The sequence below is a fragment of the Elephas maximus genome, chromosome 4, assembly GCF_024166365.1.
Source record: "Elephas maximus indicus isolate mEleMax1 chromosome 4, mEleMax1 primary haplotype, whole genome shotgun sequence".
Taxonomy (NCBI): Eukaryota; Metazoa; Chordata; class Mammalia; order Proboscidea; family Elephantidae; genus Elephas; species Elephas maximus.
This window is the reverse complement of record NC_064822.1, coordinates 96,660,305-96,675,288: the sequence shown is the minus strand read 5'-3', so window position 1 is coordinate 96,675,288 and position 14,984 is coordinate 96,660,305. Positions and strand designations below refer to the sequence as shown.

The following is a 14,984-nucleotide window of genomic DNA, read 5'->3' as shown; positions in this document are numbered from 1 at the left end:
TACCATGTATCGTAGAATATAATAATGCTTCTCAAACAATCTATGGAGAAGGATCAGTGTTGTTTTTAATTTCCAACCTGTCATGAGTCAATACTGTTAGAAAACATGAAATTACTAGAAAATAGCTTGAACAGATATAAAATTAATCTGTTAAAGTGCTTTCAAAGTTTCAAATTCCTTGTAATTTCCATGCTTGATTTTGGCGAGGACTGATAAAAAATTCATGGATTGGCACACTCTGGGAAGCACTGAGTAGCACTGGTTTATAGTCTGGATCGTTTAAAACATCACATAGGTCTAAAAGGCTTATAGTGTGTTCAGCTCCACTCCTTATCACCCCAGATTTGCATTATCCAGAGAGTATTTGACTTTATGTTTTTAAATAGCAAGCAGTGAGCATCTCCATAGATGCTAAAAAGACACCTGATGAAATTCAGTATCCATTTTTGATTATGGAAGAAGCATAAAATATAAATTAGGGGATCATGAATTAATATAGCATGTTTATTTCAGCTCCTATGGTGGCATTGTGCTTAAAGGGGAACCACTAGAAGCATTCAAATTAAAACCAAGACGAGTCTGTCTCTTGCTATAACTATTATATAATATCAGTGTTTCTCCGGGTAAAGGGATAACAAGCCCCCTAATTAGACTAGTGAAAAAAATAACAGATATTAAAATTAGATAGCAGGAGACAAAATTATCCTTATGTATGATTGACATGTCTGTATACCTGGAAAACTGAAAAGAATCTGTTGAAAACTACTATAAAGAGAATATATGGTAATGTGGCTAGGTAAAAAATTAAAATGCAGTTATCATTACTTTGCTAAGGAGAGACAAACCAGTTTGTTAGCTGGCTAACCCTGGATTCTTTCTTCAGTAGCATTGTAGGGCTTTCTGCTGAAAACGGTGTTGATCTGCAAACTTCCCAGGTACCTGACACCTGAGTATATAATGGTCCTCTTGCTAGCAAGGTTGCAGTCTGATAACAAAGCTTGAAATCTTCACAATGGTTTTGGTGAACCCCTTCTTCTTCTCAAGCTCCTATGAGTGGCAGTGGGGGATCAGGGTCCCTTTCTTGGACCACAAGGTACAATGCTTCCAACCATGCCCAGCTCTCACTTGCCTTTTTGTGGGATGGTGAGAGTTTCTGCTACTGCATACATCCGGGTAAGCTTGATCCAGTAATTTTCCCTAACTTTGCCTCTTTACGGAGTCCCTTGTTTGAATTTTATAATATGCAAGTGGCAACTCTTTAGAAGATATAATGGAAGACCAAAGTTAAAATATTAACAAAACAGGTAATATACCTAGGAACAAATTTCAAAGAAATGGTAAGATATATATGAAAGCATCTCTGAAATGTTAATGAGAGAATATTTGAAGACTTCAAAGACATGCCATGTTTTCGGACAGGAAAATTCAGCATTATAAGGAGGCCAGTTCTCCATGAGAATTATGTACTATAAGCAGACACAAAATTAATGCATTTCTGCTCATGCACTTCTTGTTTTCCCCTCTCTCCCTCTATTGTTGTTAGGTGTGATCGAATCGGTTCCGACTCATAGTGACCCTGTGTACCACAGAATAAAATACTGCCCAGTCCTGTGCCATGCTAACAATCATTGTTATGCTTGAGCCCATTGTTGTAGCCACTGTGTCAGTCCATCTCACTGAGGGTCCTCCTCTTTTCTGCTGACCCTGTACTTTACCTAGCATAATGTCCTTCTCCAGGGACTGATCCCTCCAGACAACATGTCCAAAGTATGTAAGATGCAGTCTCACGATCCTTGCTTCTAAGGAGCATTCTGGTTGTACTTCCAAAACGGATTTGTTCATTGTTTGGGCAGTCCATGGTTTATTCAATATTCTTCAACACCATAATTCAAAGGCATCAACTCTTGGGTCTTCCTTATTCATCGTCTACCTCTCACGTGCATACGATGTGATTGAAAACGCCATGGTTTGGGTCAGGTGCACCTTAGTCTTCAAGGTGACATCTTTCTTTTTCAACACTTTAAAGAGGTCCTTTGCAGCGGATTTGCCCCATGCAATGCGTCATTTGATTTCTTGACTGTTGCTTCCATGGGTGTTGATTGTGGACCCAAGTAAAATCAAATCCTTGACAACTTCAATCGTTTCTCTGTTTATCATGATGTTGCATATTAGTCCAGTTGTGAGGATTTTTGTTTTCTTTATGTTGAGGTGCAATCCATACTGAAGGCTTTGGCCTTTGATCATCATCAGTAAATGCTTCAAGTCCTCTTTACTTTCAGCAAGCAGGGTTGTGTCATCTGCATAATGCAGGTTGTTAATGAGTCTTCCTCCAATCCTGATGCCCTGTTCTTCTTCATATAGTCCAGCTTCTCAGATTATTTGCTCAGCATACAGATTAAATAGGTATGGTGAAAAGATACAACCTTGACGCACACCTTTCCTGACTTTAAACCACTTAGTATGCCCTTGTTCTGTCTGAACAGCTGTCTCTTAATCTATGTACAGGTTCCTCATGAGCACAATTAAGTGTTCTAGAATTCCTAATCTTCACATTGTTACCCATAATTTGTTAAGATGCACGCAGCTGAATGCCTTTGCATAGTCAATAAAACACAGGTAAACATCCTTCCTGGTATTCTCTGCTTTCAGCCAGGATCCATCTGACATCAGCAATGATATCCCTGGTTCCATGTCCTCTTCTGAATCCGGCCTGAGTTTCTGACAGTTCCCTGTCAATACACTGCTGCAGCTGCTTTTGAATGATCTTCAACAAAATTTTGCTTGCATGTGATATTAATGATATTGTTCGATAATTTCCACATTCGGTTGGATCACCTTTCTTGGAAATAGACATAAATATGGATCTTTTCCAGTCGGTTGGCCAGGTAGCTGTCTTCTAGGTTTCCTGGCACAGATGAGTGAGCACTTCCAGAGCTGCATCCATTTGTTGAAACATCTCAATTGATATTCTGTCAATTCCTAGAGCCTGTTTTTTGCCAATGCCTTCAGTGTAGCTTGGACTTCTTCCTTTAGTACCATTGGTTCCTGATCAAATGCTACCTCTTGAAATGATGGAAGGTCGACTAAATCTTTTTGGCGTAATGACTCTGTGTATTCCTTCCATCTCCTTTTGATGCTTCCTGTGTTCTTTAATATTTTCCCCATAGAATCCTTCACTGTTGCAACTCAAGGCTTGAATTTTTTCTTCAGTTCTTCCAGCTTGAGAAACGCCAGGCGTGTTCTTCCTTTTTGGTTTTCTATCTCCAGCTCTTTGCACATGTCATTACAATACTTTACTTTGTCTTCTCGAGCCGCCCCTTGAAATGTTCTCTTCATTTCTTTTACTTTATCATTTCTTCCTTTTGCTTTAGCTGCTCGACATTCAAGAGCAAGTTTCAGAGTCTCCTCTGACATCCGTCTTGGTCTTTTCTTTCTTTCCTGTCTTTTCAGTGACCTTTTAGCTTTCTTCATGTAGGATGTCCTTAATGTCATTCTACAACTCATCTGGTCTTGTGTCATTAGTGTTCAGCATGTCAAATCTATTCTTGAGATGGTCTCTAAATTCAGGTGAAATATACTCAAGGTTGTATTTAGGCGCTTATGGACTTGCTCTGATTTTCGTTAGTTTCAGCTTGAATTTGCGTATGAGCGATTGATGGTCTGTTCCACATTCGGCCCCTGGCCTTGTTCTGACTGATGATATTGAGCTTCTCCATCATCTGTTTCCACAGATGTAGTCGATTTGATTCCTGTGTATTCCATTTGGAGAGGTCCATGTGTATAGTCGTCGTTTATATTGGTGAAAAAAGATATTTGCAATGAAGAAGTTGTTGATCTTGCACGATTCTATCATTCGATCTCCGGCATTGTTTCTGTCACCAAGGCCGTATCTTCCAACTACCGATCCTTCTTCTTTTTTTCCAACTTTCACATTGCAATCACCAGTAATTACCAATGCATCCTGATTGCATGTTCAATCAATTTCAGACTGCAGAAGCTGATAAAAATTTTCAGTTTCTTCATCTTTGGCCTTAGTGGTTGGTGCGTAAATTTGAATAATAGTCGTATTCACTGATATTCCTTGTAGGCATCTGGATATTATCCTATCACTGACCGTATCGTACTTCCGGATAGATCTTGAAATGTTCTTTTTGACGATGAATGCAACACCATTCCTCTTCAAGTTGTCATTCCTGGCATAGTAGATTGTCTGATTCAAAATGGCCAATACCAGAGTGTGATTGTCTGATTCAAAATGGCCAATACCAGTCCATTTGAGCTCACTAATGCCTAGGGTATGGATATTTATGCCTTCTGTTTCATTTTTTATGATTTCCAATTTTCCTAGATTCATACTTCATACTTTCCAGGTTCCAGTTATCAATGTTTGCAGCTGTTCCTTCTCATTTTGATTCGTGCCTTATCAGCAAACAAAGGTCCCGAAAGCTTGACCCCATCCACGTCATTATGATTGACTCTACTTTGAGGAGGAAGCTCTTCCCCAGTCATCTTTTGAGTGCCATCCAACCTGGGGGCCTCATCTTCCGGCACTATATCAGACAGTGTTCCACTGCTATTCATAAGGTTTTCACTGGCTAATGCTTTTCAGAAGTAGACTGCCAGGTCCTTCTTCCTAGTCTGTCTCAGTCTGGAAGTTCAGCTAAAACCTGTCCTCCATGGGTGACCCTGCTGTATCTGAATACCAGTGGCATAGCTTCCAGCGTCACAGCAACACATAATCCCCCACGGTACAACAAACTGACAGACCCATGGGGTCTCTCCTTCTGTGACCTGGTTTTTGCCTAGCATATTGTTTTTTGTTTACCTTTATATATCTTTTTTATATGATTATCAATGTCAAATGATCTCTTTGGACTCCCAGCTACAATAGATCAGCAAATCAGTCTAAGAATAATGGTGATGATGGCGACAGTGTTAATAATTGGCCCTGAGTATGTACAGTATAAAGGGCCCTGGTGGTGGACTGGTTAAAGCACCCTTCTGCTAACTGAAAGGTTAGTGGTTCAAGCCCACCAGCTGTTCCTTAGGAGAAAGACGTGGCAGTCTGCTTATGTAAAGATGCATAGCCCTGGAAACCCCATGGGGCAGTTCTACTCTGTCCTATAGGGTCGCTATGAGTTGAAATTGACTCGACGGCAGTGGGATGTACCATATAAGAAGCCCTGGTAGCACAGTGGTAAAGCACTCAGTTGCTAACCAAAAAGTCAACGGTTCGAACTCACCAGTGGCTCTGCGGGAGAAAAGGCTTGGAGGTCTGCTCCCTTAAAGATTACAGCCTAGGATACCTTATGAGGCAGTTCTGCTCTGTCACATCGGGTTACTATGAGTCAGATTCAACTTGATGCAACACAACAACAGCAACATGTACAATATATCAGGCACTGCCTTAAACGCTATTTATGTATTAACAGATTTAGTTGTTAACTCTGATATAACTCCCAACCCAACCCATTGCCACTGAGTTGATTCCGACTTACAGTGACCCTCTGGGACAGAGTAGAACTGCCCCATAAAATTTCCAAGGAGCAGCTGGTGGATTTGAACTGCTAACCTTTTGGTTAGTGGCCGTAGCTCTTAACCACTGTACTACCAGAACTCCTTAACCCTGACATGTTGTTGTTAGGTGCCGTTGAGTTGGTTCTGGCTCATAGTGACCCTACAGAACAAAGTAGAACTGCTCCACAGGGTTTCCAAGGAGCGGTGGATGGATTTAAACTGCTGACCTTTTGGTTAGTAGGTGAGCTCTTAACCACTACGCCAAAGATGTCACAGTCATGGTGTGTGAACTACCTCCTACTTTCTCTTTCTGTTTCTTTCCTGACTTTTATTAGTTTTATCACTTCTACACGTGACTACAGGTGTCTTCTTTTGGTGTCTTCCCCACTCTTACTGGACAGTCTTCTTCATATTTAGGGTTACAGATGTCCAGTTTTCTAACAAAAGGAGTTGCACAGTGATTGTTAAGGGAACAATGGGGAACTGTCTTTATGCTGCCATTTTAAACCTGGAGGTCTGAGAATCATTTTATTGTATTTATCAACAGAATGATATGACAACTGTACGACTACGATGGGGAGATATACTTATGCCGTTGCTTAAAAAATATAAACTAAACATCACGTGGGGCGACCAAGATTTATTGAATATCATGTTTTTTCATAACCCAGGTAATCATTTCTTTTCCTTTTATCCTTTGCGTTAAAAAATGAACAGTATTTAGTCAGAAATGAAGAAACAACTTTTGTTTTAGGCGTGTATTATCACCATTTTTGTTTAATATAGAATAAAACATTTCTTGAATATGATTTGTTTGGAAGAGATCTAAAATGTTAAACATCCTTTTCATTATTCCTAATCTCTTAAGAGTTATAGTTTTAAACTAAAATTTTGGCAAAATGTTAATTCTGTGGAATTAAAAGAATTTGTTTCATTTTTTTCTTTCTTTACATAGAAAGCCTCTTTGTTTTTCCATGTCAATGGAATTATCGACCAGATCATTGTATATATGGAAGCAATTGCCAAGAAGCAGAAAAAGAAGGAATCTTTATTCTTCATGGGAACAGGGGTGTTTACCATGATGATAAGCAACCAGCATTTAGAGCTGTTTATGAAGCACTGAGAAATGTAAGCATTTGCTTTTTTAATTTTATATTTTACACTTATTTGGGAATACTTTCAAGCCTTCAGAGAACTTGAAAGAATAGTGCAAAGAATTTCCATGTATCCTTTATTAACATTTTATACAATTTGAATTATTTTTGATTATTTTTTTCCCTGAATTATTTGAGTGTAATTTGCATACTTCCTGCCTTTTTACCCCTAAAAACTTCAGTGTCTCCTAAGAACAAGGGCATTCATTTCTTAACCACAGTACGGATATTAACCTCAGCAAATTTAATGTTGATAACAGTACTTTAATCTACCATCCATGTCTTTTTAGTCTCCTTTGATCTAGAATGGTTTCTTAGTCTTTCTTTGTCTTTTATAATATTGACATTTTTTCTTTTAATTTATTGTGCTTTAGATGAAAGTTTACAAATCAAGTCAGTCTCTTATACAAAAATTAAACACACCTCATTGTGTACTCCTAGCTGCTCTTAATGAGACAGCACATTCTTCCTCTCTACCCTGTATTCCCTGTGTCCATTCAGCCAGCTCCCGTCCTCTCCTTCCTTCTCATCTCGCCACCAGACAGGAGCTGCCCACATAGTCTCAAGTGTCCACTTGAGCCAAGAAGCTCATTCCTCACCAGTATCATTGTCTGTCTCATAGTCTAGGCCAATCCTTGTCTGTAGAGTTGGCTTCGGGAATGGTTCCAATCTTGGGCTAACAAACGGTCCCTCTGGTCTCAGTCAGACCATTAAGTCTGGTCTTTTTACGAGAATTTGAGATCTGCATCCCACTGTTCTCCTGCTCCATCAGGGATTCTCTGTTGTGTTCCGTGTCAGGGCAGTGATTGGTGGTAGTCAGGCACCATCTAGTTCTTCCAGCCTTGGGCTGATGGATTCTCTGTTTTAACATTGACATTTTTGAATAATAGAGGCCTCACTCCCTTTTTGTTCTTTATTCTGGCTTGTCTGATGTTTCCTTACAATTAGGCTCATATTACACATTCCTGATTAGGATACTGTATCAGTGATGTTGTGTCCCTCTCTGGGTATCACATTTGTAGTCACCTTGTGCCTCTGCCCCTCAGTAGCAATGATGTTGATCTTCCAGTCAAAATGTTGTCTGATTTCCCCACTGTATAGTTATTTTTCGTCTTGTAAGTGGTCTGTGGGAAGACCTTTTAAAACCATGCAAATACCCTGCTCCTTATCAGAATTTCCCTCCTGGATTTAGCATCCATTGGTGATTCTTACTAAAACCAGACTTTGCTATGGTAGCTGCAGATTGAAGGCTGTCTAACTCTAGAACTTCACATACATCGTTTGGCACTCAGCATTCTACTGTAAGGGAGAGCCTTTTGTTCTTCCCCCTTTATTTATCTGTTACTGGTTTGAACTCATTGCTGTATTTTTTTTATGATTTATAATTATTCTCTTTTAATTATGGTTGAAGTTGTTCCTGATTTGGCCAGTGGAAGCCCCTTTTGACTACCTCCTATGCCCTTTTGACATGTCCCCATCATCCTTTTGGAGTATTTCCATACTTTGTGTCCCAGCAGTATGTTCTAAACTCATCCTATATGTTCCGTACCCTAGCCCTTAAATCAGCCATTTGTCCAAAGAGCCTTGGTTCCTTTTAGTGGGCTCTGGGTGGTAGGGTGTGCTTATTGCTGCAAGAGTGATTTTACTTGTAGGCCCATTCAGTGACAGAGCTAGGAAATAATATTCACACACACATAAAATCATGTGTTTACACTGATGCCTCCGATTTCAGTCTATCCTTCTAGCCTTCTGCTACTCTATATTTTTATCTCCTTTCTTCTACAGTTAGAATCCTGGCTCCTAACATAAACATTTCCTTATTTACTTAATCCTAAAATATACTTAAAATAATTTCAGAAATGCTTCATTTGTACCATTGTCTCCTATCCTTTTTTTCCTATCGATAACTGCAATTTACTAGTGAGAATTTAGGATTTGCTTCCAATTTTTGCCCTCTCTCCTTCTTTACCCCGAGACTGAGGGCGTGTACTCAATACTATGTTCAGAAGTTATTTGGATTAGTTCTTTTTTTTTCTTCCCTTCTGTGTGGTTATTTTATTCATTTGAAATACAGTTGGGTTTGTTTGTTTCAGTATACTTTTAGTTTGTTTTTTCTTCCTTGCTGATTTTATTTTTTGAATATGTACAATAATAAAAGCAGATTCCCTGGGTGGTGCAAAATGATAAAGCACTGGACTACTAGCCCAAAGGTTGGCAGTTCAACCCACCCAAAGACACCTCGGAAGACAAGCCTGGGGATTTACTTCCAAAATGTCAAGTCTTGAAAACTCTGTGGAGCAGTTCTCTGCACACATGGGGTCACCATGAGTTGGAATCTACTCAATGGCAACTAACAACAGCAACAGATATTAATATACTTCAAAAAGTCGAAACCATGTAATGGTTTACTCAAAAGCGTTGTTGCTTCCCGTATCCTTTCCTCTCCTTCCTGACCTGTAGGCTACCAGCTTCATTGTTTTCTGGTTGTTGTCCTTCCTGTGTGTCTTACTGGAAGATGAGCAGATATATGCATTCTTCATAATTTCCCTTTTCTTACACGAAAGGTAGTATACTGTACATATTCTTTTGGCCTTTGCTTTTTCAAATCCATGTGTTTATAGGTAGCTCGTTTTTACTGCTGTATGATGATTTTGTGATGTATCAGAGTTTATTCAACCAGTCTCTTACGTTTGGACACTTCATTTTCCAATATTTTGATTTATAAATAATGCAGCAGTAAATAACCTTGCCATATATATTTTTGGAGATGTATCTCCAGGGTAGGAATCCCTAGGTGGTGCACGTGGTTAAGTGCTAGGCTAATAAGTAGAAGGTTGGAGATTCGAACCCACCCAGGAATCGATGAGTTTGGTTTGGTTTTTTTTTTTTTAAGAGGTATCTCAGAAGAAAGGTGTGGTGATCTGCTTTCGAAAGTCAAAGCCATGAAAGCCCTACTGAGGGTAGTCCCACTCTGAAACCCATGGGTCTTTCGTTTGCTTTATCTTTACGGTAAATTTCTAGAAGTGGGCCTGTTGGTTAAATCCTTATGTAGTTTTGTTAGATATTGCCTATTTCCCTTCTACAGGAATTGTGTCGCTTTACATTCCTGCCAACAGTTTATGAGAAGGCCTGTTTCCCACAACCTTACCAATCTGATGGGTGAGAAATGGAAACTTTGTGAAATTTTAATTTGCATTCCTCTTACTATGAGTGAAGTTGAACATTTTTTGTATATTGTTATATACATTTTAATATCTTTTTGGTGCATTTTCTTTTAAGTCTTTTGCCTATTCTCTCATAAACCAAAATTAGTTCCCATTGAGTCAGTTCCAACTCTTGGTGATCCCATGTGTGTCAGAGTAGAATTGTGATCCATAGGGTTCTCAGTGGCTGGTTTTTCACAAGTAGATGGCTGGACCTTTCTTCTGAGGCATATCTGGGTAGACTTGAAAATAACATCCTTATCGAGATCTAATTTATACAGCACAAAGTTCACCCACTTTGAAAACATAGGATTCATTGGTTTTTAGTATTTACAGAGTTGTGCGGCCATCACTATGAGGGATTTTTGATTTTCCCTCTCCCCACCTTAGTTTCCATAAATTCTTTGTGATTAGAGATATTAGTCCATTATCTGTGATATGTGTTTTAATATCACATATTAAACACATACCAGGCCTTGTTTTTAAAAATTTATGTAATGCAATTTGGAAACCCTGGTGGCGTAGTGGTTAAGTGCTATGGCTGTTAACCAAAAGGTTGACAGTTCAAATCCACCAGGCGCTCCTTGGAAACTCTGTGGTGCAGTTCTATGGTGTCCTACAGGGTCACTATCGGAATCGACTCGATGGCAACAGGTTTGGTTTTTTGGTTCGGTAATGCAATTAATTTTTTTTTTTTAAGCAGTAATTAGAAAGCCTTTCCCATCTACACTCAGGTACCTGTTATAGAAGAATTAAGGCATATACCGTGTCATTTATTACATTTAGACCTCTGCTTCATTTGGAATTTACTCTTTTATATTTATTGGATGAGGAATGGATTTAATTTCGTCTTTTTCCAAATAACAGTCCTGTTGTCCCAATGCCATTTATTTAAAAGTCTGTCTTTAACCCAAAGGTTTGAGATACTGACTTTATTTTTACCGAAGTTCATTTTTAATTTCTGCATTTTCTGTTGTTTCATTAGTCTGTCCATTTATTACTTACCCGTTGCTGTCAAGTCAATTCCAACTTACAACAACCCTATAAGACAGAGTCAAACTGCCCCATAGGGCTTCCAAGAAATGACTGGTGGACTTGAACTGTGGACCTTTTGGTTAGCAGCCAAGCTCCTTAACCACTGTGCCACCAGGGCTCCATTTATGTACTATTACCACACTGTTTTAATTATAAAGGCTTTGTACTGTCTTAATATCTAGTGAAGCTACTTCCTTTTCATAGCTCTTTCCTTTCTGTGTTTTTCTAGTTATTGTATATTAATTTTTCCATAAGTATCAACTTGTTTAACTTCGTAAAAAGGTTTGTTGGTGTTTTTTTTTTTTTTTTGAGAGTGTATTAGCTTTGTATATTAACTTAGGGAGAGATGACGTTTTGATGTTGAGATGTTCTAACCAATAGCAGGAATTATCTTTCCATTTTTGAAATGTCTTATAGTTTTCTTCGTATATATTTTGAACTTAAATTGTGTTGGTACTGTAAATGTGTTTTTTTTTTTCTTTGAAGGTTTTGCTTTATATTGACTTTGGGGGAAAAATTATACTGTTCTTCTCCTACCCCTATCCCAGATATCTGTTCTTCCCTTTTTTCTTTTGGTTCTTATGATCCCCTTTTGTATCAGTAAGATGGTTGGTGGGGGAAATGATTTTACTTCACATACCCCCAGACTGTTGTGAACAATTCTCATGAATATGTTGAGGACCAAGGCTTGAGGCAAATCCTAAGGAGGTTTGGAGTTATACTTCTGCTTAATGAGCTGTCTCACTCTTCATGTCAGCTCATTCAGCTCACCTAGGGAGAGGTGCATGTTGTCACTCAACTGTATATGGATGTGCTCTCTGTTCTGCTAGACTAGATGCCTAATGAGTAAATACAAACAAAAAGTGCTGATTTGGTTGTAAGTGTGGGGATTAGGAAAAGAGCTAAAGTCTCTAGTTGCTAGGTTCCCATTCTTATTTACTAGTGATGGAAAATGAAAAGGGAAGAACATGCTGGGCATTTCTCTAGCTGAAAGAACTGAAGAAAAAATTCAAGCCTCAAGTTGCAATACTGAAGGTTTCTGTGGGGAGAAATTAAACAATACAGGAAGCATCAAAAGAAGGTAGAAGGAATACAGAGTCACTGTACCAAAAAGAATTGATCAATGTTCCACCGTTTCAGGAGGCAGCATATGATCAGGAACTGATGGTACTGAAGTAAGAAGTCCAAGCTGCACTGAAGGCATTGGTGAAAAGCAAGCCTTCAGGAGTTGACCGAATACCAATTGAGATGTTTTAACAGTTGGGTACAGCACTGGAAGTGCTCACTCGTCTATGCCAAAAAATTTGGAAGATAGCTACCTGACCTCCTGACTGGAAGAGGTTCGTATCTGTGCCTATTCCCAAGAAGCGTGATCCAACCAAATGAGGAAATTATTGGCAATATCATTAATGTCACAGAAGTAAAATTATGCTATAGATCATCCAAAAGTGGCTGCAGCAGTATATCAATAAGGAACTGCCAGAAATTCAAGCCAGATTCAGAAGAGGATGTGGAACCAGGAGCATCATTGCTGATATCAGATGGATGCTGGCTGAAAGCAGAGAATATCAGAAAGATGTTTACCTGTGTTTTATTGACTGTGCAGATGTGTTCGAATGTGTGGATCATAACAAATTATGGGTAACATTGCAAAGAATGAGAATTCCAGTGCACTTAATTGTGCTCATGAGGAACCTTTACATAGATCAAGAGGCAGTTGTTGAACAGAGCAAGGGAATACTGCCTGGCTTAAAGTCAGGAAAGGCGTGCGTCAGGGTTGTATTCTCTCACCACACCTATTCAGTCTGTATGCTGAGCAAATAATCCGAGAAGCTGGACTATATGAAGAAGAATGGGGCATCAGGATCGGAGACTCATTAACAACTTGTGTCATGCAGATGACACAACCTTGCTTGCTGAAAGTGAAGAGGACTCGAAGCACTTACTGATGAAGATCAAAGACCACAGCCTTCAGTATGGATTACACTTCAGCATAAAGAAAACAAAAATCCTCACAACTGGACCAGTAAGCAACATCATGATAAATGAAGATCGAAGTTGTCAAAGATTTCATTTTGCTTGGATCCACAATCAACGCCCATGGAAGCAGCTGTCAAAAAACCAAAAGAGGCATTGCATTGGGCAAATCTGCTGCAAAAGATCTCTTTTAAATGGTTGAAAAGTGAAGATGTCACCTTGAAGACTAAGGTACGCCTGACCCAAGCCATGGTGTTTTTTAATTGCCTCATAAGCATGCGAAAGCTGGATGATGAATAAAGAAGACTGAAGAAGAATCAACGCCTTTGAATTGTGGTGCTGGTGAAGAATATTAAGTATACCATGGACTGCCAAAGGAACAAACAAATGTGTTTTGGAAGACGTACAACCAGAAACCTCCTTAGATAAAAGGATGGCGAGACTATGTCTCACATACTTGGACATGTTATCAGGAGGATCAGTCCCTGGAGGAGATCATGCTTGGTAAAGTAGAGGGTCAGTGAAAAAGAGGAACACCCTCAACAAGATGGATTGACACGGTGGCTGCAACAATGGGCTTAGGCATAACAAGGAGTGTGTGGGTGGTGCAGGACTGGACATTGTTTTATTCTATTGTACATGGGTTCGCTATGAGCCGCTATGAGTCAGAACCAACTTGACGGCAGCTAACAACAACAACAAACTACAGCTCATTGATAGGAATGGGAATAAAAATACTTAACCGTAACACATTATGACAGAGATTGTACTAGAACTGTGAAAGAGTATAATAGCTTTGCTTTGAAGGGTCGGAGGAGGCCTCATTGGTCGCATTTGAAGTGGGCCCTAAAGAATGAGTATGAATTTGCCAGGTGAGTAAAAGCAGCCTGGGTAGAGAACTGCCTGAGAAAAGGCTCAGAGCCTGTGAAAAAAACCCATGGTGTGGTCAGGTGATGAGCTGTGCAGGTTGACTGGAGTGTTGGATGAAGGTAGGAAGTGGCTGGGGATGAAGGTGAAAATGGAGGTGGTGATGATCTGCCATGATAAGGAAATGAAATTTTCTTTTGGAAATCTGTGTTTCTCAAACTTGGTGGTAGACAAAGTCCTAATAGCATTGTAAGCTCAGTTTTACATGTTTTTGCTTGGTTTCTTGTCCTATAAATTTGACAACTAAGTTTTCTAAATAATTAGTTTATCATGTTATCACTACTCACTAAAGAATATAGAATTTAGTGTTGATGTTTATTTTAATGTAGTAGCCTTTTATTCCTTCAGAAATCAATATCATATTTTAATAGTGCTTTTTTATGGGTTTTCAGAAGGTGATAAAAATGAAGAAAAGTTCTTTCGGGGGTCTGAGGCTTTGCAGGATAGAAAGGAAATATGTTCCTATAAAAATGTGAATTTTCTGTTCGTTTCTTTTGAGGCTTTATAAAGCCCATTATTAGGGAACTAAATCTGTCTATTTTTATTTGAACTTTCTCTGGTTTATATATCTTTTAAAAGCTGAGTAATGATTTTAAGCTGTGCAATTATGCACTTGAATTTTTAAAAATAAATCTTGTCTTTAAAATGATTTCAAGTACTGAATTAATGATTTTTGTGTTTGTTTTGGGTCTGTATTAACTGCAGCTTATATCTATCCATTTTTCAACTTAATAAAATTAATCTTTTATGGTACTCTTGGTTAGTGTTTTTATATTCCCTGATCTATAATTCAGTGAGAAATGTAATTTTTAAAGAATTGCATTCAGACAAGGGTAATTATGCAAGTTCACACAGAAGCTTAGTCATAGCCAAGAAATGCAGTGAACTATCTCTGAATTATAAAAGATGTGAATTCTGTTTAATCCATAAATATTTGTTAAATATTAGTTGTTGAATGAATAAAAATATTTTGAGTTCAAAAAGTGCAAATTCAGAATAGGAACAAAACATGTTATTGCTCCATAAGGTATTTTCTACTTCATGTATTTCATTCTGAATTATTATATTTCTTGGCATTTGTCTTTAATTTAATTCGCACCCTGTTTATATTTGCATAACTGTCTCTGCAAGGGAGCCTTGACTATGGGGATCATTATCTTATGTACTTTTG

The 14,984-nt window shown here is 38.6% G+C and overlaps 1 protein-coding gene across 4 annotated transcripts in view; it reads left to right on the top strand.

The window, feature by feature from the left end:
* GXYLT1 (glucoside xylosyltransferase 1) overlaps positions 1 to 14,984 on the top strand; it is a 161,890-nt gene that overhangs the window by 36,796 nt on the left and 110,110 nt on the right. For 3 of the 4 annotated variants that reach the window (XM_049882844.1, XM_049882840.1, XM_049882842.1), the window contains 2 exons: positions 6,065 to 6,188; positions 6,473 to 6,645. In XM_049882844.1, coding sequence (XP_049738801.1) covers positions 6,065 to 6,188; positions 6,473 to 6,645 — 297 coding nt within the window. Of the gene's footprint in view, positions 1 to 6,064; positions 6,189 to 6,472; positions 6,646 to 12,049; positions 14,416 to 14,984 lie in introns of those variants that run through there. The other variant, XM_049882843.1, reaches the window with a different exon arrangement.